Consider the following 27,456-nt stretch of genomic DNA (forward strand, 5'->3'; position numbering starts at 1 on the left):
GCATAAATAACCATCTCACCATTGTTTACTAGCCAATCATGAACACCTTAGTGCATATCATAAGATTTTGTGCTCGAGAAAGTATAGCATATGCACAAAACGGACATAACGTGTAGCCTCGGTTTAATTGCAAAATTGGTGTGTACATTATTGGACTATAATTAATTCAATCAAATAAAATTGGTGTGTATATTATCATGGCTATTTTAATAAGTTTCTGATCAAATAAAATTAGTGTGTACAACATGAGGCAAATCAAGAAAATTACATAATTGTAAGCCTGTTTTCTAGGAGATGTGGGAGTTATATGATGTAATTCTCCAAGTGATAGTCTCTTTCAAATTTATGTGATGAATTTTGTGGAAATTGTGCTTGATTTCTATTTACATATCACCTCACATGTATCTCAAACTTTTGCTAGTTGCATACACTACACAAGTTACTCTTTGCTAAACTTTGTACATGTTATTGTATGTGATTTTGTTTTGGCCATCCAAGATTGAAACTTCCTTAAGTTTAATGCAAAATGTGTTTGAAGTTTGAGAACTTAAGGAAAATTGATTGAAAATCTTATTTTTGGGAGATCTGGGTTCAATACTACTGTTTTTGAAAAGCATTTCATCTCATATTCATGCATTTTATTCATAAAATACTATGCTTTGAGGGTTTTCTGCATAAAATTGCTTTGTTTTTCAAAAAATTTAATTTTTCCAAATGTTCGATTGATCGAACTTGTTGCTCGACCGATTGAAATTGTGATTAAAAATTTGGTTTGAATCTGCCTGTTTTGATTGGTGCTCGATCGCTGTTGGATCAATTGAAAGCATTTTTGATCGATCAAATCTAATTTTCGATCAATCAAAAATCGCATAGAGAGTTTTTTTAAAACCTTGAGTTTTCACGTGTTCTTCACTATTCAAAACTTTTTCAAAAAGCTCTTTCTCTCTCTCTCTTCGATTGGTCAAATTCAAAGTCACTATTTTCGTCGTTCTCCCTTAAATTTTTTCAAGGGTTTTTGTCTTCATACACCAGTAAGACTTTTTTACCTTTCATTTTTAATTTATTTTTATTGTTCATCCATTTTTTTTCATGCATTTAAGGGTAATTTTCGGACCTATGAAAAATTGGGGGTTTTTGATGTTTTGATTCTTTTCTTGTAAAATTGATCGATGGATTTTTGTTATGAGATGATATAAAACTGATCTTTGTGATTTAATTTGATCAATTTGTTGATTTGGGAAAATTTTAATTTTCTAGGGCTTGAAACTACCTGAATTGGGGTTTTCATTCAATTGAGCATTAATTGATGAAATTAGCTTGTTTGTTTGATTGATTTGGTCATTATAATCTGTTATCTAACTTGTGTAATGATCAATTGATCAATTTGTTGAGATTTGTGAAAATGGGTTTTCAAAATTTGGGGTTTTTGAGATAAACTCTATGCTCTAACCAATTTTGTGATTTTAAAGTGCAATTGAACTTATTCTCACTGCATTAGAGCATGCATCGTGTGTTGATATTGTTCATGCATCATATAAATAGTTATTTTCTATATTTTCTTTGTGCTAACTTGTAGTCTGCCCTTGGTTTTTCTTGTTTCTGTCTTTTGTCTCTTTTTTGTCTTTCCTCTCTGCTCTTTATCATCATGGTTAGGAAGACTAGAGCTCATAGGACCTCCACCTCTACTTCTTCTCCTTCCTTTGATAGTGAGAGGTTCCTTAGTGAGAAAAACTAGGGTGAAGAGTACACCATTACTCCTACAGTAGTGGCCTTTGCTCATGGAGTGCCTATGGTCCAGCATCCTGTTTATCCTTATGATGAGTCTCCACCCCTTGATGACATTATGTCATATCTTACTAGGACTTCTATCCAGTGGCGTTCTAATCCTTAGATCACCTCTCATGAGTTGACCGAGATTCTGGATCACCTCTCATGAGTTGACCGAGATTCACTATCTTTTCTTTCGGATTTCTTGCCATTCCATTTGGCCTATCTCTCACCTGCACACTATCCTTTGGAGAGACGTGCTTTTTTGTATGCTCTTGTCATAGACGCTTCTATGAGTTTTCCTCATCTTTTCATTCGTTCTTTGATTGAAGTTCATAGGAGTAGTTCTACTGCTCATGCTCTTTTCTTTCCTGTTTTCATTCATGAGATTTTGTTACATTTAGGATTAGAGCAGTTTCCGACGTCTAAGCCTATTCATATCATAACTCCTATAGGTGCCGCTTTTCTTAGGCAAAGGGCTTCTCAGATGCGGGCTAGCTCTAAACACCCTAGAGTAGATTCTTCCTCTTCTACCTCCTCCTCCTTCTCCACCTCTTTCTACTTCAGGTGATCTAGTTGCAGATGCTTATGTCGATTCGACCACTGCTACTATTCCTCCACCTTCTACTTCGGATGACTCGGACATTCGTCGTATGTTAGAGACTGTCATGACCGTTCAGGCAGCTCCTAGTCCGCTTTTGGTGGACATGCTTGATTAGCTTCAGACTTTGCGAGTGGATTTGGAGAGTTTTAGACAGTCACCGCCGCCGCCTCCTTTTGATGATGAGTGATTGCCCTTTGACCATTCGTCATAAAAAGGGGGAGTACATATGGATAGGAGATTTTGTTGATAGGGGGAGATTTTTTTTGTTGTTGTGGAGCTTTGGAGCTTTTAGATTGTATCTAGGTGCTTCATCATGTATTTATTTTTTGGCTCATGATGTATTTTGTTTCACATTATGCTACATTTGATTATTGATTTATATTTATAAGGTTATTCACGATATATTTCTTATAGTTTATGTTGTGTGAAACCAAGAATTTATTTTTGTTTTACTTGTACTTTCCACATATGCGTTTATGTGTTTGTTAAGTGTTACAGGAATATAAAGGTTGATTTAGTTGTGCTATTGTCTACACTTGCAACTGATAGATAGTGGTTAGGTTGAATTTGTTGTGTTGGACAATGTTTTTGTAATGGGCTATTTTTGTAACTTTGAGCACTTTGTCTAGTTTATGTTTTGTCATGGATTGCCAAAGGGGGAGTCTGTTGGGCTCTAAGACTTTAGGTTTAAATGTATTAGAACTTCATTTTATAATGCTAGCAAACCATGATCAAAACGTTTAGTTTTGTTTTAGACTTGCTCAAAGTATGTTTTTGTGTTAAGTTGGAATCGAGTGTACTGTAGGATTTACTGTGTAAATTTGTCTAGCTCGATTGATTGAAACTCATGCAGATTGTTTTTCTGCAGAATTTTTCAACTCAGCCCAAGCCTGTTTGACGTATAGGGTTTTATGTTTTGCCTTAAGTATAAAAGGAAAAACCCGAGCCACGTTTTGAGGTTGCTCTTTATGCTTTGTGTGTGAATCTCTTATGAGATCTAGAGGTGCTTACCTTCATACACGCTTAGGTTTTCCAATCTCAAGATTGATGTTAAGAGTTTGGTAATCAATTCAGTTTTTGTTTTCAAGAGATTAAAGATACACAAGCAGGAGTGCTTGTACTTGTTGTGAATCCAAGAAAGAAGTATTCCATGGACTCGGAGCTGTCACATGGTCGTGGTAGTAAGTTTCCTACTCGAGGTAGCTATAGGATGTTAGTGGTCTAAGCCGTTATTGTGTAAACTTCAATTCTTTCATAGTGGATTTGTTTCACCTTGAGGAAAGCTAAGTTAAATCCTCCCCAGGTTTTTTACTGGTTTGGTTTTCCTGGGTTATCATATCATTGTGTTATTTATTTTCCGCATTTTACAATGATATAATATATTTGTGTTAACCTAGATTTGATAATTTGACTAAGTAATTACTTGACTAATTAACTAGGTTAATCTAGTTGTGTTTAAAGGGGTCTAAAAATATATACAAATAAACAAGAATATGGAAGAAGAATGGAAACAGAAGATAACACGTCGATGTGTTATTGAAGAGGAAACCGAAGTAGTCGGTGTAAAACCTCTCCATCGCCCTCCAAGCGGTAATCGATCCACTAGATAATTAGTTGGGATACACGAATAGCAAAAGACCCTCCAAGCGTAGTCTAACCAATGCACCTAAACCCTCCAAGCTCCTACTCCAACAAGGCTTCTTGGAACCATGTCTTGTTTAGCTCTCCAGATCCCGCAATACGCCTGATTGCATCTGCCAAAACCTGGCATCTTCCAATGCTTTCCAACAGCACCAAAACCTCACTTGACACTCTAAAAGGATGTGGTAAGTGTTTGGGCTATCAACCTCTCAATGGTATTAAAATGGAGAGGCAGGAGTTGAGGAAAATCCACAAATAATTGTGTAGAGAATTGTGGGTATAACAATCTCTAACTTTCAATGTTTGTGGCTAGGGTTTTCTCTCAGAAGCACTTCTTAACATATTTGGGTATATATAGTGTAGGTACAGATTGTGTGTATCAGAAATGACAATCTGGCAAAACAGAATGTTTTGCAGGTGTCTCGTGGGAAGGTTTTACCCACGAAACACTTGCGAAAACCAGCTGTCTCCATCCTGTCCTGACTGTTCACATTCTAGTCATGTGCAGGGCACATGTATCACTTCGCGGGAAGCTTACTCGAGAGCTACCTACGAAAACAACTTTAGTCTTCAATTATCCTTGAGTCTTTGCACTCTTTTTCTCTCACACATAACCCTTACAAATAAAAACCCACATGAAATAAAGGGTACATAAGATTGAACATAATTACAATCAAATTTGGCATGGAACAAAAGCCAAAAAAAACATAGTTGTAAATTACAACTTTACAATACTGAAATGCAAGGTGGTTCCTTACTTCTATTCCCTAAGAAACCCAATTTTTTTTGGTAGTTCCTATAGTGCAACAATTCCTGAAGTGTCATTACTCATCATGTTTGTCATAAAAGGAACTCAATTTGATCGATAGTGATAAAATCAAAAGAGAAATTGTAAGGTTGAATTTAATCAACCATGTGTTGGGTTTATTCCGTGACAAATTTGCTTGTAATACAGCACTTAGAAACCCTGTATTTAGGTGGGAATCATATAAGCGTAGTGTGTGAGAGAGTGTGAAGAAATGCTCAAGACTGTGCAGTGAAGTAGGGACTCGCGGCTTGATCTCGCGGGAGGCTCACGTCTTGCAAACCGCCAAAAGTTGCACACACGCAGAGCATGCAGGGGAGCTAAACAATCATGCCACCTAGAGCACTACAAGACAAAAATCCAGACTGGCTATTAAGATTAGCTCGCAGCTTGAACTCGCGACTCAGTCAAGTCGCGAGGTCAAGTCGCCAGCCAGCCCTGTTTTGGAAAAATTGACTATTTGCATTTCATTCTCACACCAGTATAAATACCCCTCATTCCCACAAAATATGCGTGGTCATTTAGAAAGAAAAACCCTAAGAGAGGTTTCTTCAAAACACCCACCCAATTAGAGAGAGCTACTCATTCTTAGAGAGAAATCTTTGTAGTCTCTTCTCATTCCCTCTCTCATTGTCATACCTATTGAGAGGAGATTTCTATCCAAACACTACCAACACCCATTTAGAGTGTTGAGTGTTTTTGGAGCTTTACGAAGCATTGGAAGATGCCAAGGATGGCGGATGCTATGGATTATAGCGGAATCCGGTAAGTTAGAAAAGAAAAAGGTTCGGCGCAACCTCATTAGAGCAAGAAGCTTGGAGGGCTTAGGTACATTGAGTAGATTAGGCTTGGAGGGTCTATTGCTGTTCATGTATCCCAACTACATTTTCTAGTGGATTATTGACCGCTTGGAGTGCGGCAGAGAGATTTTACGCCGAGGGTTTCGGTTTCCTCTTCGATAACATATCGTGTGTTGTCCTTGTGTTTCCATCTCTCTTCCCTTTATCTTTGCCTTTTATTTTCTACTGTGGATGTGATTTATAATTGGCTTAGATTGATTTCCAATTCTGTTTATAGCTTATGTTAATTTTCCGCACACTAGTTTTTTGTCATAAAGCTTGAATTGGTTATTTTGTATTTGGGGGTCTAAACGTTCAAGGGTGTTTTATACACATATTTGAACTTTCAGAAATCAACGTTGGTGTTGGATATTTTTCTTCTTCTATGACCCACCTTATTATCTTGTGATAAGTAGTTTACATAGATTCAGTGCAAAATGCACCACTTCTTGTTGGAGTTTTAATGGTCATTGAATGTTGACGTATGCCAAAACCTTTAAATTTCTTTGTGGCAACGATTTAGGGAAAACTATCACTTCCACGAAAATTCTAGCAAGAAGATTCTTAAAAAAAAAAAAAAAAAAACCAAGAATGTCATTTCAATGTAATACATAAAAGACCTGTACATTTCTTTGGTGGACTTAAAGTAGCTTTGTATGAAAAAATTGTGGCAACGGAAAAAACTTCTCCAATGAAGCCTACTCAAATGTAACTCAAAAGTATCAATATCAACTCCGTTATTGCTTTTGCAACTGCATTTAGTTTCCTATTATGAGCTCCAAAAGAGTGAGACTTGAATAAACAATAGTAGCTAGATCCCACTACAATTCTTTTATTGTATTCTTTAGCATGGCTTTGAGAGTATTTTTGTTGGTTTATGGGAACCAATGTTGTTGGTACTTGAGATCTCCAATGGCACATCGCCAACAAAATTAACTAGGAAAACCTAGAGAATATGCGGGATAAAAAAGAAAAGAAAAGAAGAAGAACAAACTTGAGATGAACTTTCGAAATTTGCAAAAGTGGGTTAGAACAATTGCAAATATATATAGGCAATAAATCAATAGTTTAAAAAAAATTATAATAGCATTTGAACGGTTTTCATAACTGCTTGATTAGGGAGAGAGAGAGAGAAAGTCATAGAGCTGAAGGAAGTTTGAATTAAAGGTGAATTGAATTTATGTTAAAAATAATTATAATAGGGTGGCAATTGAATGGTTTTCATGACTACTTGACCGGAGAGAGGGAGAGTCATAGAGTTGAAGGAAGTTTGAATTAAGGGTCAATTGAATTTATGGGAAAGAAAAAATTTAGGGAAACTTTATTTAAGAGAGAGAGAGAGAGAGAGAGAGAGAGAGAGAGAGAGAGAGTAATATATATAATGTGATGGTGTAATAAATGGGAAAATGTTAATTGCAAAAGGAAGGAAAAAAGAAAAAGAAAAAGAAAACTAGTGTGGCTGTTGATGTGGCTTAACAAGAATGTAGTAACAATAAATATTATGCTTCAGCTTTTTAACATGTATAGATATAGACAAATTGGGAATTTTGTGTTTATCGATTCTTCAAATTGATTGCTCAATAATGTAATTAAGGGCCCCAATTAAATATTGAAACTCCTAATTTTCTCAATGTTTCACTGTAGGATTTAACAAAAGATATAGTAAGGTATTAGGCTTATTATTAAAATTATGGTTTTTCAATCCGATTAGGATGTAACCAAATTGGATAAAATAATAAGTAATTGGGATATTTATTTAGGGTTTGGTAACACCAATTGGGAGAAAACATCAAAATTTGGGATAAATCAAAGAATTAAAATCATTAAGATTAGGACTTAGGCCAAATTTTGTGCTATTGAAGTTCTTAATGATTTTTTTGTCAAATTGAAGTTCCGCTTATCAAATTAAGAAACCTAGTTACAAGTTTGAACAGCTAATTGGATGAGGTGACCAGTTGACTTTAGAATTTGAAATGAAGAACCTTTGAAAGGCGACGAAGATACTTGCTATGGAATTTGCACAAGATGGAGTGAATAGTAATGTTCATTTAACACACAAAAAATGGGGTTTATTGTGGATTTGGTTAGTTTATGTTTATTATGAGTTTGGTGGTAAAAGAAACTCTAATTTGAAAAGGAAGGCTACAATTGAGGCATAGACCAGTAAATGGCCTGCCATAGATTGATAGGCTCTTATACTATTTGAAAAAAAATAAAGATAAAAACAAACATGATTAAGAAAAAAAATTAACATAATCTATGTTATTTGCTACACTGTGTTGATTTGATGTATTACACAAAGGTGTTTATATACACAATATTGTGTACAAATCAGTGGTGTGGGCATTTGAGCTAGAATTGGGCCACATGCCAATGAAATTATTGTCGAAGACAATTCAGTCATTGACAACAATGCATTAGGGAGATCATATTGCACTGAATTATAATATGCCAAGCAAATTGTCCCCAGGTATCATATTCTGCAATTTGATCAGCCATTGGTTGCTTCTATCCCAATGAAACCAACCCCTACCCAAATCAATCAATATATTACTAAAAGCTGAAGCGTAGCATTTAATGTTGCTACGCTTCCATTGAGCCACGTCAGCAGCCATGTCATTATCAATTTTTTTCCAATTTTTTTATACAATTTTTTAACATTTAAAGTGAATTAAAAACTTTATTATATTACAATCAAAATATCATATTTAATTTATCTTATTTTTAATTATTCTTATTTATTATTAAATTTTCAATTCCATTTTAACTTTTCATATCCCCACTACTCTCTACCTTAACTTTCTTCGACCTTTCTCATTCCATTTTAACTTTTCATATCCCCACTACTCTCAATATTAATATTATTCTATCTTTTTATCTTCCTTTATTTTTTACTCTTCTTATTCTTATCCCCATGCTATAAAATTGTCATTCTCCCTCTTATTCCATGCATAATTTCTATTTTTCCACACACAAAAGCCTCTCTCTCTCTCTCTCTCTCTTTATATATATATATATATATATATATTTTTTTTTTCCTTCAATTTTTGGTATATTATATATATATATATATATAATTTTAGTGTAACAGGTTGACCATCAAAACATACTGATGCAGTATTGAAAGCTCCACCAAATGCATCGTAGAAATCAGTTTTAGACTACTAGAAGTCAGTTAGTTTGCTAAAATTGGAATTGACAGGTAATCCAGCTTGATATGATTTAGTTTTTATATTTTATGTTGTTATCTTTTTTATTCTCATTGGTTGTTAAATGTTATATTATTGCATTATAAAGATAGTATATAAAAATATAATATTATTTTATTACATAGCATAACTAAAATAATATGGTGTTTATTGCTATACATTTCATTTTTATTATTTTATTCTCATTTTATTTTATTCAACATTTAAATTTAGCAACATCCTCCATATCATAATTATTTATATTTTGTCTCATTTTTTTAAAAATTAAACGTATAATATTTTAATCAATAAATAAAAATTGTTCTTATAAAGTCTTCCCATGAAATGTTACAATGCATCAATGGAAAAATGAAATACAAAACAAATATCAATTTAGAAAGACTCAATTTAAAAAAAAAAAAAAAGAATAAACAATTTTCTTATAAAGTATTCCCATAAAATGTTACAATGCATTAATAGAAAAAGAGAATACAAAACACATGCTATTTTAGAAACACTAAATTTATAATAATAATATTAACAATAATAATATCAAACCAAACATATCATAAAATAATAAACTAATAGTTATGGAGGTACTAACTTCATGGCAGCAAAATGGAGTAAAATAAAAATAAAAATAAACATTACAATATGCATATTTAGTACATTAGAATTATCATCAAATTTGGGAAAACAATACGATGTTAACAACGAGGGAGAGAAAGAGATTAGTAAAAGAAATCAAACGTCCATTAAATAAATTAATTAGTAACCGTTAATTGGAAAACAAAGAGACCGACGGCTAAAGGAGTAAAAAATTAATTAAAGATGACCCTACGAATGTTATTATAAACTTTACAATGCAAATAAATAAATCGTTAAATTCACTTAATTAAATCATATAATCAACAATTAAATAAAATCATACAAAATTTAAACTTGAAACTAATCAAACTCTAATCTAGAAAATCATATTTATTATCAAAACTAAGAGGAAAACGTTCTTTAGTAGTAATAGAAATATATAAGAAATAGAGATGAAAATTTTCAAAATCTTTTTTTTTTTTGGACATTTCATTTAACATTATTTATAAATAATAAAATATTTAAAAAAGTCCTTAAATGCTTATATTCTTCACACACCATGACTTTTAAAATCTAATGAAAGGTTTGAAGAATTTAACTCTAATTTAATGCCTCTATTATGAAAATCAACAGCCGGTAAAATATGATAATAGTAAGAAACATTATAAATGAGAACATGAAAAAACTAATTAGCCACTATTATTATGGAATAAATGTCTTTTTTTTTTTTATGCATCTAAGAAAATGAAATGTATAGGGTTTACTTATTAAGATATATGTAAAGATTCACATTAAAAAAAAAATGTAAAGGTTTTTTGAAAAATAAAAAAGTAGATGTAAGGTTTTTATTAACTTAAAAGACAATGAACAACCAATTTTTAATTACTACAACTGTCGCTACTCTATAAATCACACACAACACTATATTCAATATCCTAAACAACATAGTTAGGCCATTTTGGATATACACCACCATATTCAACTTATAAATTACAACCCAAATCAATCATACAATTATACAATCAAAGCATGAACATGTAACATGTATTACCTTCTCAATTATTGCTTGGAATTTTCACAATTATTGAAACAGAATCTCCAAATTTAATTTTTAGAAAACATCAAGATAAGGTGAATTTTATTCTTTTTAACTTCCATAGAAAAAAAAAATATTACGCATATTATTTCAACCCTTATGGAAAAGAAGGTTTACATGTAGCATGCAAAATATGTTTAATTGACTTAGAGATGTAAAAATTAGACAACCAACTATGGTAGAATTAAGGTTTCAAATTTTAAATAAAACAATTCTACAATAATAAAAAATTATTTTGTGATAAATATGATTAAGAAATGCATTACTTTTCATTAAATTAGTTCAAATTACAAAATAATAATAATAATAATAATAATGATGATGAGATCACCATAAAAAATAATCACGCGCAACGCGTGGGTCTGTGACTAGTATATAATAATATGCTAAAGTTTACTTTACAAGCTTAGTAGACAATAAAATGAGCTTCTAATGCCAACAATGACAATTCAGTTTCATGACTTTAAGGGTGTTTGGGCTGAACCAGTTTCATTATTTTGTTTTGACCATATGAGGTGTTGTATCCACCTAAGCTCTAGCGTTACTTCTCTCATGGCCAGCCTCTCATCTCCCTTATTCTTGATGCATCTCAATGCAAGCTCAGGGAATGCTTGAATATCTTCATTGCTTCCCTGACTTAGCACCGCATCATCAACGATTTGCAATATGCAATTCTCTTCCATTGACAAAACAAAGCAATCTACCAAATTTATATACCCTAGGAACATTTCTATGGGATGATGACCGGTTAAGACTTCCACCAATTCAACCCCAAAGCCATAAACATCACACTTTTCGGTGACACGTAGTGTGTCTAGATATTCTGGGTATATGTATCCAATGGTTCCATCAATGGAATTACCTTGAAAAAAGTCTTCTCCAAGTACAATTGAAACCCAAAAACCAAAATTTTATAGTTTGGCCATCCAGGAATCATCCAAAATATATTTGATGATTTGACATTCAAATAGTCTATTGGCCTTGGCCTACCATAGTCCATGTAACAAAGAGCTTAGGATATTTTAGTGGCTATTCTTACATGGTCAAGCCATGAGATCCGGCAAGGAATCTCATTGCATTGGCCGTGGAGATGATCAAAGAGGGTGCCATTGGAGATGAGCTGAAAAATCAAAATGGGATTTTCAATTTCAAGGTAGCAACCAAGTCTCATAACGTTCTTGTGGCTGATCAATTGTTTTATTGTGACTTGATTTAAGAAGAAATCTACTATCATCTCAAAGGGCCAATGTGTTGGAGGACCTTTGACTTTAATAGCTACTCCCCGTTCATCTAGTGTTCCTTTGTAGAATGTTACAATTTCAGCACCGAGGATTAGATTAGGATTGAAGTTACTAGTAGCCTATTGGATGTCCTTGGCAGAGAAAATCCTGATTGGCTCTGTATCTCTACCTCGGTTGCAGGTAATTTGCTTTTCTAGTAACATTGCTCCATTGCGAATGAAGTATTCTTCTTTGGCCTCAAATAGCTACCTTGCTTTCTCCATCTTGATACAGTGATACTTTTCTCTGCCCATAAAGTTATTAAAAAAGTGGATATCACTTCATATGTAGTTAAAGCACATGTATCTTTAATTAAAATTACGTACAAAAAATAAAAGAGAACTAATCTTTGATAATTATGATTTATTTTGCCTTGAAAAGGGCGAGGATGAAATGAGTCAACAATAATTTATGTACATGATGATAAGCAAATGGCCAAAATCCATTTTAAGCAGATAGTGGATCAAATTCATATATGTAATTAAGAGAAAATTTTCGAGTACCTTTATAGAAAGGCCACCAAAGTTAGACCTAGAATTCGTAACAGAAGCAATTAGCAACGTTGCTGCTAATACCAGAAAGTAAAGGTACAATTTTGGTCGTACTTTGAATATAAGTTGAGATTTGATATTTCATGACAAACCACAATTATACTAAAGCAGACATGCAAGAAAAATAAAAAATCAACAAAAAAATTGAGAGAGAGAGAGAAATAACCTTTTTTGTGAGGAAAAACTTTGTGAAGAGTGAAAGAAAGAATGTCAAATTTATAGTAAAAGGGTGTGAATAAGAGAGACAAAATAAGAGAAGATGAAGAGTGATATTAAAGTAAAAGGTGGTAAGGAGATGAAAATGTAAGGGAGGGAGAAAGGTTGGAGAAAGTGTAAATATTTAATAAATGAGTAAATGTTAAAAAATTATAATAAAAAAATTAGAAAGAAATAGGATAATGATGTGGACGCTGATGTGGCTCAATTGGAGCGTAGCAACAATAAATGCTATACTTCATCTTTTAGATATATAAATATATATATATATATATATATATATGTTGATGATGATTTTTCAAACGGGTTTTCAACATTTCAAGATTAGATTACGACAAATATGAGGTACACCACCTTTCATTCACATTCACAACTAGGTTGAAAGAGTTGGTTTCCACTGTGAACTTCTTCATTGAAGAACCTCGGGTTTGTTTAACATGTGGGTTATAGGGTTTTTTTTTTTTTTTTTTGTTGAGAAACTGTAGGTTCAAGTTTAGTTTAACAGGTCTTCCTTAAAAAAAAAAAAGGTCTAGTTTAATAGGTAAGATCTATTGTATTCTATCCACAAAATAAAAAGGTAAAATCTATTGTAATTAAAAACTTAAGTTAACATTAAAAAAAAATTAAAAAAAAAAAAAAAAACTATAATTTTGAATCCTTCTTTTTTTGATGAATAGTTTGAATCCTTCTTAGCCTAATGATGATGAGTACTTGTCATTTATCAAGTAGTAGATGTTACGGGGTTTAAATCATATCGTATCTGTAGGCAAAGCCTAGGAGATCGAGAGGGACCGAATAGCCCACCCAAAAAAAAAGGTTTTTAATGGAAACGTGCGGAAGTCGCAACTTTATGAGTCATCATGATAAGCGAGAATATTATTCCAATAAGCCAACATTTTTGGGTTTACATGCGGTGATGCAATTTGAAGGAACAAGAAAGAGGCATAAGATACAGAAGGCAATCAAATAATCAAATCATCTTGATGTTTCTGTTTTCATTTTCAACTAGAACTAGGATTACATAATTATTGTGTCCAAGAGGAAAGACGAATTCTGTTCTTTCAACATAGAACACCGTAGGCTGTAGCAAATGAAAACATCTAACAAATGGACCTATTTTTTTATTTCTAGCTAGCAAGATTCACTGCAATAGGACTCCTGACTGAGTGCTTGCCGTCTGACCAAATCATATCTCCAAATACATAGCCGGCTCTAGTGCCTAATTTGGCAAAATTGGGCGTAATAATAACCTGGAAGGTCTTCTTTTCACCAGTTGTCTTGAACTCCAAAACTCTAGGTTTGACAGTGACGAAAACTGCAAAGGGTTGCCTGACACGCACATTGTATGTGCTTGGAGAACCAACGTTAGTTACTGTTCTAGTAAGAGTCACCTTGCGTGCTTGGATGTTAGGAACTACGATTGAAGGGTAGTTGAAGTCCTCTATACTGAAAGTATCGGGACATGAATAAGGCTTCTGAGACAATAATCGGATCATGGTATCATTGTAGCCACGAGCACATAAGAAGTTCAAGTAATCTTCAGTGGCAGCGTCATAAACGAGTCCAGGGTCCATTGCACTGTTTGGGTTCACATGTCCTGAACCATAGGCAAATGGTGTCGCTTCGACAGTGGATGAGTCCAGAATTGACTTCCTGGTGTTATCTCGGGTTTTTCCTGGATTTGAAAATGTAAATGGAAAGATTAGAGGAGGTAAACAAGAATTTGCGACACTTCTCTGACTGCACAGTATGAAGGATTTGCAATATGAACTGGAAGAGAATGTTTACCTGTAGTCATGATTGCAGATTTGATAGCTGAGGGACTCCAGTGAGGGTACTGTGTTTTGAGAAGGCCAACAATGCCAGCAACATGAGGACATGACATGGAAGTGCCAGAGAGTACAGAGTAAGGAAACCGGCGTTTGTCATTATCTAATCCAGTGGGACTTGCTGCTTCGGTGTAAGCAGCAAGTATGCTCACTCCTGGTGCAGTGATATCAGGCTGCAATTAACACAAAGAGTTAAGCACATAAGAGAATCTGCACATGAAGTATACTTGAAAATAATGTCAAAAAAAAAAAAAGAAAAAAAAAGAAGAATGTTGAAGATTGAATTGCTTAGCAGACCTTGAGAATTGTTGGCTCAATGGTACTGGGTCCCCTAGACGAGAATGCAGCCATAAATGGTGCTGGCTCTACTCCTAATAGTGTCTTCACTTCAGTAATGGAAGCAGTGGGGTCCCTATTACAAAGAAATATCCATTTGTAACAATTATAACTTGTTAGAAAATAATCTTGTGTCTAACTAGTTCAAAAATGACTGTAGAAGTGAAAAAGATAAGTACTTGGTTCTGTTAAGGTAAGCAAATATGATTTGGCCATCAGTGTAGTTGATATGTGAAGCAGGTAGCACATGAGGATCAGCTGAAAGATCATTCCCACCAGTCACATTATTAGCCAATATCATCCCTACAGCACCTACCCTAAGACACTCATTGCCCTTCTCAACTCTTGCATTCTCCCCTCGTAGACACAACACAACCTTGCCTTTCACCTTTTTGGGATCAAGACTTCCAGCAAAACAAAGTAGACTTCCAGGAAAGATTGGAAAAAAAAAAAAAAAAACTCAGTTTTATAGGGTAGAGAATTGAAGAAAGGTAATCATACAATTTGATATTACAAAATTATATTTGTGTTAGATTCAGGACATGGAGTGGTTGTGCTTACGCTGATGTGGTGGATGTGTTTGCATAATTACCATTTGCAGCACTGATCAATGGATAGAACTTTCCACCTGGTACGCCTGAAGCTGAAAGACTTATTCCCTAACAATGAAAATTAGGAATGTCACTACAATTGTTTTTCATGTTATGAATAAAGATAACTTATATATTTCTGGTCAAAAGTTGCATTTGGAAGAATTTAAAAAAATTCCTGGTCTTTCCAGAACTAGTTTATCAATAATGCTCTCTCGAATATGCATTATATGGAAAAAAAAAATGGTAGGATTGAACTCCCACCTTATCCAACTGCAATGCCAAAGGCAAAGCACCTTAGTATTAAGAATCATCTGATTGCATAGCTGAATAAGCAAACAGCTCAGAACTTGGCTAGCCACAACTCACTTTCATGTTATATGCATACTGAAATTAATCCCTTGAATATTTTTATACATGGACTGTGAAAAATAAGATACAGAATACCTTGATTTGCTTCTTGTTGCCAAGAGAAACATAGTTAGCAAAATTCCTGTCTGTTGTACTAGCCCCAACTGTGAAAATCCATGGAGCCACATTTGTTACAGTCTCCAGAGTTGGTCCATCATTGCCAGCTGAGCAAACCACAGCAATATTATTCTTAATAGCATGGAAGGAACTTATTGATATCCCATCAGTGAAAAATTCATAGCCACCAGTGCGACCAATAGACATTGACAGCACATCAACACCATCACTTATTGCAGCATCAACAGCGGCCATGATATCTGCATCATAGCACACACCATCCGTATTGGGGACTGGCCAGCAGACCTTGTAGGCTGCCACTCGGGCTCTTGGTGATCCACCTGATGCAGTGCCATTGCTAATGTTAAGAATACTAGTGTGGGGTACAAAGTTACCACCAGCGGTAGATAAGGTATGGGAGCCATGGCCGTCCAGATCGCGAGCAGAGTTAAGGGATTCATTAAGAGGAGTTCCTATATCTGCAGCATAACCTTTGTTGAAGTACCGAACTCCAATCAACTTCCTGCATACAAAACAATTAAAAACGGTGAAGCCGGGCCATATTCAAATGTGAACATATGAGAATAGAGAGCATATAAGGAAGCCTTTCTTAGTAGTAATACAAGCAAATACCAGATTGACTTAACAAGAACGACTAGAGGGTGATTTCTATCTAATCATATTACATTAGAAGCCACTCCATGTGGTTCTTTGCTTTGAAAATTTAGCCATTCCATGTGGTTTTTTGCTTCGAAAATTTACTTAAGCATTTAAGACATGATAATTCCCATGAAGCTAATATGAACTCATTTCTGTTATCAAAATCGAAACTGTCTCTTTTGGTTATCAACATATACTTCTTGATAGTAATCATAAACTCTTTCAATATGAACTCATTTAGGCAATACACACAATCGGATGAGGTATTTCCTATTCAAAATTTGTTAGAGAAAATTAGCATGAGTGGAGGGGAAAAAAAAAAACCTGTTGCAACGAACTCCATCTTTATGGCCAGGTTGACAGATGCCACGCCATTTGGCTGGGATGGGACCATACCCCTTATCTTGGAAGCTCTTTGATTCTGGCCAAGCACCTAGCACAATCCCATTGAAAAAAGAGGGTACACCATAAAATGTCAAAACAAAATAGCAATTAACATAGGAAAATTTGCACAAATATTTTTTATATATACATGCGAACATATTGCATTTATGGATAATTGAGATTTATTTCTTTGGTGACTCTTAAAAGTTGCAAATTGTTAATGATAATAAATATCAAGTTGCAAAGATAAGAATAAGTAAATGTGGATGACCTAAGCAATGGAGGAATTAATAGAGAGAGAGTTACAACCATAATAAAAAAAGGTATATTTATTTTATATATATATATATATATATATGGGTACTATGGGTTGTTAAAAAAAAACATGCCATGAATCTCTAATATACATTTTTTTGTAACATGAGATTAGCACACAATCTGAAAAATATAAAATTGGGTTGGTCAGATCAACTAAGAAACATCATACGTTGATTTGAAACATATCAAAATTGACCTGATAATTGATCTAGTAAAAAAAAAAAAAGAGTTTCGAGTCAAATATGGTCATGTCAAAGCAGTAATACAAAGCATATGGTTTTCATTATAGCCAACTTTAAGGGCTTGTACAAAGAAGTTAGTGGGGCTAGAAACATGCATGCAACATTTTCATATTTCTTCACGCTTTGTGAAAGGAAAAGCAATCAATTTTGAAGTAAAAGAGAATATAAGACTCACCGGTGTCGAGGGTTCCAATGACTACATCTTCACCAAACCTCCCTGCTTTCCATGCTGATGAAACAGGAATTTTTCCTTTTTTAGTAAGCCCAAGAAATTCCCATGACCGGGTTGTGTGCAGTTTTCTTGGTAGGTTTGGGAAGACTGATATTACTTTTGGATCCTCTGTAAGTGAAAACACAGTCATTGTCAGAGATAGTCCCTACTTCCATAAATTTAGCTTGCACCAGGGACAGAAACAGAGGAAAACAGAACCATCAATATAAAAATCCAGAGAACTGAATTAGATTGTATTCCTCACTTGCAATCTCTGCTGCTTCTTTCTCATCAAGCATTGCAGCAAAGCCATTGATATGCCTTGTATAAGAGTAAATGATTGCTTCCTTAGCCTTCAAAGTACTTGTCAAGAAATTTATAAATAACAAAGTTGTGTCATTTTTATTCAACATTGACCAAAAAGAAAAAAGAAAGAGGAAAATAAGTTATACAGGACACCTGTTATCAAATTTTATACCTTCCTACGAATGATGCAAGCAAGTCTAAATGAGAATTCGTCACACTCTCAAGTTCTTGCAATGAAGCATCAAGTAGATGCGATTGTGCTCCCATGTACACAACATAAGACTGCACCATGATGTAAAAATTGCACCATGATGTAAAAATTAAGGCCATTGATAAAACAGTTATAGAAATCTAGATGAATACTGGTAATGACATACATTAAGAACTTGAAATTTTATTCACATGCACAAAATATCAAAACCTTTTCATGAAAACAAAAAACATCGAACTTTGAATGACAACATTGATGAGAAACCAAAATGTTGTTACCTTTTTAGCGCCATTGGTGGTGGAATGCAACAGAAAGAAAACAACAAGGGATAAAAGAAGCGAGGGGAGAAAAGAAAGGGCCATTTTTTTTCCCTATCAACTCTTTCAAGTCACAAACCAAAGAATAAAATTTTACGAATAGAGATAGTAAAGAGAATCTGCTTTCCTCTGCTTTTATAACTCATTTTTGCTGTGTCTTTGGATGATACAGATAATTGGCCATCCTTCAATAACGGAAAGTAGTATGGTTTTGCCATTTCAAGACGATAACCTTTCAATCTAATATGGTCAATTTAGACAGAATGGGCTTCTAAAAATAAAAAAATAAAAAAAATAAAAAAATAAAAAAAATTAGACAGAATGACTTTGCGATTCTTTTTTTTTTTTTTTTTAATACCAAATTTTTTTCCCCGAAAAATGACGTACAGTTGTTACATGGTTGGAAATGATGCGTTTGTGTTCTCAAAATAAGAAAAAAAAAAGTGTTTTCGAGTGATAAGTGTAATTTTGTAATATTGATAAACTCGTCCATATGAAGCGAAGGTGACGGTCCCAGTGAACTCGTCAGTCTTGCTTGTGTGTTTGTAGACAAACGACGAAAATATGAAGCCAACAGTTCCACCTAGAAGCTGATGGAGGCACCATGAACGAGATGGCTGGAATACGTAGACGAAATAAGAAGTTGATGGGAAGAAGCTTAAGGGGATAAGTAGACCTTTGACAGGTGTGATGTGGCCTTACTTGGTCTTCATGCATGGATGTATGTAAGGAAATATCTTGAACCCCACGCTCAACCCTAATCAAGAGGACTCCTACAAGGAAAGGATTCCGCAAGATAAACGAGTTGAAGAAGATCTCTCCTACAAGGAAAGATCTTCTAGGCCAAGGAGCAGATGTCAAACCTATGCTACTATAAAAAACCTAAAACCCTCACAAATCAAGGTACGCATAATTTACCCCAACTCTGGCACTCAAGAGTTGTGAAAGTTCCCTAACTTGACCTTCGGAGGGTATTTGGCCAGTACCACACCGGTACTCTACAAGGTCTTCTCTTTTTTCTGTGTTGCACAGGTGTTGTCTCGAGCACGTGAGGATTGTGTGACTTACTAATGATTTTTGGCATCATCACTGAGTTTTGTTGTCTAATTCTTTGACCTAAAAGGAGGAGGAACTAGGAAGAGAAAAGAAAATTTCTTATCATTTTGTGTCTATGATGTAAATGTAACTGCCATTACTCTAACCCACACTAAAAAATGGAACAAGATGACCTCCTATTACCTACTACCTTTTGGAACTACTAGCTGGTATCCTGCACGATGTGCAGTATATTTTGATAAATTTTGTTAGAAATTATTTGCCTTATCGATTTTATGAATACTGTTATTGTTAATTACAGTTAATCTATGAAGGTTTCTTCTAAAACTAAATTTAAACTAAATAAATTGGGGGAAATATCTTCTAATTCATGCTGATAGTTTTTGGACCCCTTAAACAATTGATTAAACCTAGGTAATTAGCCAAGTTGTTATTTAATCCAATTAAACAAGTCTAGGTTATCACAATAATAAAGATCAAATCATGCAAAGCAGCGGAAAATAAATAACACAAGATATGATCACCCAGGAAACCAAACCGGTAAAAACCTGGGGAGGATTTGACCTAGCTATCCTCTAGGTAAACTTAAATCCACTATCTTGAAAGAATCGAAGTTCATACAATAAGACTTACAAGCCCCCACGCTCAACTTCTTATTGCTACCAACCAGTAGAACTTATTGACACGACCACGTGCAAACTCCGAATCCACAGACTCCTTCTTTCTTGGATTCACCACCAGCTACAAGCACACCCGCTTGTGTATTCTTTAAGCTTCAATGGCAGCAACTGAATTGATCATCAAGGTGTAGAAAATATCTCCTCCTTGAAAACCCTAAGTTTGTGTAAAGGAAAGCTCCTCTAAATCTCACAAGAGATTTACACAAACCGCAAATATGAGCAACATTAAAACGTGGCTAGGGTTTGCCTTTTATACTTAGGACAAATAAGAAACTCTAAAAATGTTTTAAAACAAATAGGGCTGAGTTGGACGAATCTGCAGAAAAGCATTCTGCTCGAGCTTCGATTGATCGAGCCTAAGTTTCGATCGATCGAGCCAGGCCGAAAGGCATAATGCTTCCTACTTTAACTCGATTCCAGCTTTACATTGACACACAAATTTGAGCTAGCTTAAAACATTTCTAAACACATTGTTTTGATCATGGTTTGCTAACAATACACATTAGAGTTATAAATACATAAAGTCCTAAACTTTAAAACCTAACAGACTCCCTCTTTGGCAATTCGTGACAAAACACAACTTAGAAGCTCAAAGTTTACAAAATGAAAAGCCCTTTACAAAATAATGCTCATAAACCAAATTCAATCCTAATTACTATCCATCAGTTGCAAGTGTAGACAGCAGCTCAGTTGAATCAACCTGTATATTTCCTGAAACACTAAACAAAATGCATAACCTTATGTGTGGAAACAATACAAGTAAACAAAATAACTTCTTGATTTCAAACAACACACAAATAAAGACATATATCAATGAATAACTCATAAATATAAATCAATAAGCAGTTTGAAACAAGAAACAAATAAAGTACCAACAAAACATAAAACTCCCCCTAACATGAATATCCCATCAAAAATAAGGTAAGAGCTAAAATTGTATAAGTACAAAGTGAAGCACCTAGATACAATCTAAACTCCACAAGTTCCAACCAAAAACAAATAAACTCCCACTAAAAACAAAAAACCGACAAAGTACTCCCCCTTTTTGTGACGGAATGCCAAAGGGCAAACAAGCCATCCATCATCAAAAGGGAGGTGGTCTAAATTGTGCCAACTCCGAATGTAAGGCACGGATCTCATTAAGCACGTCCACCAAAATCTGTCCTTGAGCCGCTTGAACGGTCAAGACATGATACAACGTGCGACGAATGTCTGAATCATCGGAAGTAGTCGGTGGAGGAACATCAGCATCAACAGCAGCATTTGAAGTCTCAGCAGCAACAATACCTATAGAAGAGGGATGAGGAGGAACAACACTAGATGACGCACCTCTAGGACAAGAAGGAGCAACTCTCAACTGAGCAGCCCTCTGACGAAGAAAGGTGGCACCTATGGGAGCAATCACATGAATAGGCTCACCAGACGGAAAACCTTCTAGACCTAAGTAGAGCAAAATCCTATGAATGAAAATAGGATGAATCAGTGCATGCCCTACGGCAGAACTCCTATGAACCTTGTTTAAAGAACGAAGGAACAAGTGAGGAAAACTGATAAAGGCTCCAGAAACAAAGGCGTACAAAAACACACATCGCTCTAAAGGGATGGTGTGGAAGTGAGAGATAAGCCATAAGAAATGACACGCAATCCTAAAGAAGAGATAGGCCGTCTCGGTAAGCTCAGTGGACGTGATCCGGGGATCAGAACCCCACTGGATAGATGACCCAGTGATGTAAGACATGACAACGTCTAATGAGAGTGACTCATCATAGGGATAGTCAGCATCTTGAACAACCGGCACCCCAAGAGCCTCAGCCACTACCCGAGGGGTAATGGTGAACTCTACACCTCGTATCCAACTCCTAACTAAGGTGTTGGAATCATAGAGGTGGCAAGAGAGGTTCGAGTAGAACTCTCTAAGAGAGGTAACCAACCTCTAGACTCAAAATTGGCCCTAATGGCCGGATCAAGCGCATCTAACACAACATCTCTCTCAGACCAGATCTTACACTTACAGTTCAAAGTGTCATAGTCTTCTCTACACTTATCATTCTTAAACAGCTCAACTCTAGTGGGAGACTCAGAGGAAGTGGAAGTGGTCCTATGGGCTCTAGTTTTCCTAGGCATGGTGCTAAGATAAGGATCAAAACACCGAGCGAAAGAACAAAAACCACAAAACCAAAACCAAGGGCAGACTGCAAGTTAGCACACAAACAGAATATAGAATAAAAATCTATATGATGTATGAACAAGTTTAAATGTCATGATGCATGTTCTAATGCAGCGAATTAAGTCCAAAAGGTTCAAATTACAAAATTGGCTTGAACATTAAGGTTTTTAACACAAAAAACCCAAAATTTGGAAAACCACTTGATCAATTTGAAAAATATTAACGAATTGATCATTACACATGATATAATAACAAAAATAATGACCAAATACATCAATTGGATAAGCCAATTTCATAAATTTAAGCCAATTTGACAAAATCCCCAATTCGGATCTAATTTAAAACCCTAGAATTTTCAATTTTTCAAAAACCACAAAATTGATCAAATTAAACTATAGGGAACATCATTATAGCATCATAGCACAAAAACCCATTGATCAATTTCACAAGAATAGGTTCGAATCATCAAAAACCCCAATATGTTTGAAAGTGCCGAAAATACCTATGATAATGCATGAAATCAAGAAATAAACTTGAAAAAGAAGGGCAAAAGGGACTTACCGACTTCCAAGGACAAAAACCTTGCAAAAATCTTGAAGAAAAATGACAAAAATTGAATGGTCGAGCCTAGAGCCAACGCGGAGAGAGAGAAAGAAAAGAACTATTTGAAAAGTAAGTTTGAAAAAGTCCAAATCTGTCTTTTAAAAAACCTGATTCACGAGTTTTGATTGGTCGAAAATCAGCCTCAATCGGTCGAAACAGACAGAGACTCCCTTTCTCAAATTTTAAAAATTTTAAAAATTTCGATCGGTCGAAAAACAGAATGGACCGATCGAATTTGGCAGAGGCTCACCATATTTTTGAGGAAAAACACAATATTTGAAAAACAAGATGATTTAACTCAAAGCAATAAAAATGCATGAGTATGAGATGATATGATTTTCAAATCAAGGATTTTAAGCCCAATATTCCCAAAAACAAAATTTCTTGTATTCTCCACAAATTAAGTTTGCACATAATTCAAAGTATTTGCAAACACTTGGTTGGTCAGACCATAAATACACACAATAATATGTATAATGTTTAGCAAAGAGTAACTCGTGTAGTGTGTACAACTAGCAAAAGCTTGAGATACATGTGAGGTGATATGTGAATAGCAATCAATCACAAAGTCTACAAAATTCATCACAAAGAATTTAAAAAAGACTATCACCTAAAGAGTTACATCATATAACTCCCACATCTCCTAGATCATAAGCTTGCAATCATGTAAGTTTCTTGTATTTATGCCTCATAATATACATTCCAATTTTAAGTTATGTGAGTTTGGCATCAAGCTTAATAGTACACACCAATTTTGATTTTAAGAATTAAGCACTTTAACCGAGACTTCACCTTATGTTCTTTTTGTGCATGTGCTACACTTTCTCAAGCACAAAATCTTATGATATGCACTAAGGTGTTCATGATTGGCTAGTGAACAGTGGTGAGATGGTTATTTATGTCTTTCTCTAAAAGATCAAGTCTAACAATTAAAAGCATGTGACTTCAAGATTAAGACATAGTAATCAAAAACCATACACATCTTTCCCACATAACATGCACTACAAATCTTCAACTAGTAGAGTGCAATAAATAAGCTCATCAAAGCTAAACAAGGTACAAAAGACATGTTATGTGAAAATAAATTGACCAACCTTGTTCTCAAAAACCAAGAAGAATAGTGCAAAACAAAATGTGCTTCCTTTTTCTTCCTTTTTTTTTTATTTTTTTTTATTTTAATAAAAATAAAAAACACCTAGAATGAAATGCATGAATATTATGCTATGCAAATCCTAGAAACAACAAAAAAAACATAACAAAAACCAAAGAACAATGGTCACAAGGGTTAGAGCAATGAAGCACAAGGACCATGTCAGAAAGACTCAGTTAGGTCGAGTCTTTTGCATCCAAAACCTTTTAGATGCACCACGAGCATTGGAGTTCTTATTCACTTGAGAATGATTACCAACTCCAGGATTGGAATAAAGGTTTAAAGCCTTTACCAAATCACCAATAAGTACCATAGGATCAAGTGCTTGAGGCACAGGTACTTTTGGTTTGTTTGCTCTTTTAGCAGCTTGCAGCTTGTAGCAATTTGGACGGATGTGTCCAATCTTTCCACAAAAGTGACAAACCCATGCAGGTTTATCATGTGTCTTGTCCTTAGATAGGGTAGGCTTCTTAGGCTTAGATTCTTTTAGATCATCCCTAATCTTCCTAGATGATGAACCTTCTAAGGGCTTAGCAACCTCACTCACAGAAGGTTTGACAGTTTCACTCACAATCTCACTCACTGAAGGTTCAGAAGAAGAAGATGAAGGAACAAACTTAGTGGAATGGGGAGCGAACACAGAGATGCTATCATCATAACCTAAACCAGTTTTGTCAAAAGACGACTTTTGAACACTCAGCATTTGATCAAGTTTAGAACTAGCAGATCTAGCAACAGATAAATCAAGTTCCAAAGATTTAACTTTATCAAGCAAAAGTATGTTTTCAGTTTTCACATTGTTCAAAAGATCATTAGCATCAAACAATTTAACAAGCAAAATTTTCTTTTCAAGCTCAAGAGATTCAATTTTCTTCAGGCCAAGTTCAACATTCATAGCATCCTTTGCAGGAACTTTGTAAAGTTTGTTATAGGCCTCTTCAAGATCTGCATCTTTAGAGAGTTCCCCATCAGAAGGGTTCTCTTCAACAGATATGCTCTCATCAACTACAGCAGTAGCAGTGAAAGCAATGAAGTTTCCATCCTCATCATAATCAGACTCATGATCAGAAACTTCACCATCACTAAGGGTTATAGCCATAGCCTTACCCTTAGACTTCAAGTAGGCTGGACATTCAGATTTCATGTGTCCATACCCTTGACATCCAAAACACTGAGATCCCAAGGAATTATTGGAAGATTGACCTACTCTTTCTCTAGGCTTATCATTGTTGTTAACCTTAGTGGAATCATACTTCCTAAAATTTCTGGGTTCAGCAATGTTTGTGCCTCTTGCCTTTCTATTGCTATTTCTGAGAAAGTTTCTAAAGTTCTTGACAAGATAGGCAATCTCTGTAGCAGAGAGCTCATTATCAAATCCACCACTTTCAACATCATCAACTGACTTAAGAGCCATTGATTTGGATTTGGTAGTTTTGGATATATCCAACTCATAGGATTGAAGAGATCCTACAAGTTCATCAACAGGGATGAAGTCCACATCCTTGCTTTCAGTAATGGCAGTCACCTTGGGTCTAAAGTCTTCAGTCAAAGATCTAAGAATCTTCCTAACAATTTTAGGTTGATCATAGATTTCACCCAAGTTAAAAGCAGAATTAACAATATCATTCAATTTAGCATAGAATTCATCAAAAGATTCATCATCAGACATCCTAATGCTTTCAAATTTAGAAGTCAATTGCTGCAATTTATTTATTTTGATAGCCTTTGTGCCTTCATGCACAGTCTGAAGGATATTCCAAGCAGTATGAGCGATCTCAACATTCGAGATTCTCTTAAATTCCTCCATAGAAACAGCGTTAAAAATCGCATTCATAGCCTTGCTATTAAACGAAGCTGCTTCTTTCTGAGAAGTTTCCCACTCACTAACAGGAGTAGTGGGCTTCTCCCATCCGTATTCAACGGAGTTCCACACCTTCTCATCAATGAATTTCAGAAATGCTTTCATCCTTACTTTCCAGTAAGCATAATTATTTCCATCAAAGTGAGGAGAAATAACTAGAGAGTGTCCGTGTTCCATGACAACAGAGGTCAAAGATCAGCTCAGCGATCAAAGGATCAACAACAAAAGAGCTACCCGCTCTGATACCGTTTGATAGTTTTTAGACCCCTTAAACAATTAATTAAACCTAGGTAATTAGCCAAGTTGTTATTTAGTCCAATTAAACAAGTCTAAGTTATCACAATAATAAAGATCAAATCATGCAAAGTAGTGGAAAATAAATAACACAGGATATGATCACCCAAGAAACCAAACTGATAAAAACCTGGGGAGGATTTGACTTAGCTATCCTTAAGGTAAACTTGAATCCACTATCTTGAAAGAATCGAAGTTCATACAATAAGACTTACAAGCTCCTTCGCTCAACTTCTTATTACTACCAACCAGTAGAACTTACTGACACGACCACGTGCAAGCTCTGAATCCACGGACTCCTTCTTTCTTGGATTCACCACCAGTTACAAGCACACCCACTTGTGTATTTTTTAAGTTTCAATGGCAGCAATTGAATTGATCATCAAGGTGTAGAAAATATCTCCTCTTTGAAAACCCTAAGTTTGTATAAAGGAAAACTCCTCTAGATCTCACAAGAGATTTACACAAACCGCAAATATGAGCAACACTAAAACGTGGCTAGGGTTTTCCTTTTATAATTAGGACAAATAAGAAACCCTAAAAACGTTTTAAAACAAATAGGGCTGAGTTGGACGAATCTGCAGAAAAGCATTCTGCCCGAGCTTCGATCGGTCGAGCCTAAGCTTCAATCGATCGAGCCAGGCCGAAAGGCACAATGCTTCCTGCTTTAACTCGATTCCAACTTTACATTGACACACAACTTTGAGCTAGCTTAAAACACTTCTAAACACATTATTTTGATTATAGTTTGCCAACAATATACATTAGAGTTCTAAATACATAAAGTCCTAAACTTTAGAACCTAACACATACAACCGAGAAATGTCACCAAATCACACAGTTCACATTGTCACCTACAAATTTTAATTGAACTGAAAGTAGCCAAAAACAAATCCTTACCAAGTATATGCATCATACGAAATATCCAAAATATACATCGGCACATAATATGAAAAAATAAGCCTAAATACATTACAATGCTACATAAGTAAAAACGTATACCTAAAATCTAAAAAAAATATTTAAAATGAACATAATATTTTGAAAATTAACACACCTCTAAAAAAGAAAACCAAATATATTGTGAGAAAAATTATGGAAGTTTAATTTCTAAGTCCAATGAAAATGAGGATTTATATTGGACAAATGTAGAGACAAATAATATTTACCTAATTCATTGAATCAAACTCTTGCAATT

The 27,456-nt window shown here is 34.7% G+C and overlaps 2 protein-coding genes across 3 annotated transcripts in view; both read right to left on the bottom strand.

The window, feature by feature from the left end:
* The window catches only part of LOC115955572 (subtilisin-like protease SBT5.4), a 33,131-nt gene extending 18,119 nt beyond the window's left edge, over window positions 1-15,012 (bottom strand). The window contains exon 1 of the mRNA XM_031073744.1: window positions 14,988-15,012. The gene's annotated coding sequence lies outside the window, so the exon portion shown is untranslated. The remainder of the gene's footprint in view (window positions 1-14,987) is intronic.
* LOC115955570 (subtilisin-like protease SBT5.4) lies at window positions 13,543-18,533 on the bottom strand. Of its 2 annotated transcripts, none has more exons than XM_031073743.1 (11): window positions 18,409-18,533; window positions 18,092-18,201; window positions 17,879-17,934; window positions 17,578-17,742; window positions 16,783-16,891; window positions 15,778-16,321; window positions 15,302-15,399; window positions 14,920-15,165; window positions 14,702-14,816; window positions 14,364-14,577; window positions 13,543-14,250 (listed from the first exon to the last, which is right to left on the bottom strand). In XM_031073743.1, exons 1-11 carry the CDS (start codon window positions 18,490-18,492, stop codon window positions 13,703-13,705), a joined length of 2,289 nt encoding a protein of 762 aa, XP_030929603.1. In that variant the 5' UTR covers window positions 18,493-18,533; the 3' UTR covers window positions 13,543-13,702. The 2 variants fall into 2 exon arrangements, with proteins under 2 accessions (XP_030929603.1, XP_030929602.1); XM_031073742.1 differs by having other exon boundaries at window positions 17,879-17,976.
* Window positions 18,534-27,456: the final 8,923 nt, after the last annotated feature.

The sequence above is a fragment of the Quercus lobata genome, chromosome 8 (assembly GCF_001633185.2).
Source record: "Quercus lobata isolate SW786 chromosome 8, ValleyOak3.0 Primary Assembly, whole genome shotgun sequence".
NCBI classification, from domain to species: domain Eukaryota; kingdom Viridiplantae; phylum Streptophyta; class Magnoliopsida; order Fagales; family Fagaceae; genus Quercus; species Quercus lobata.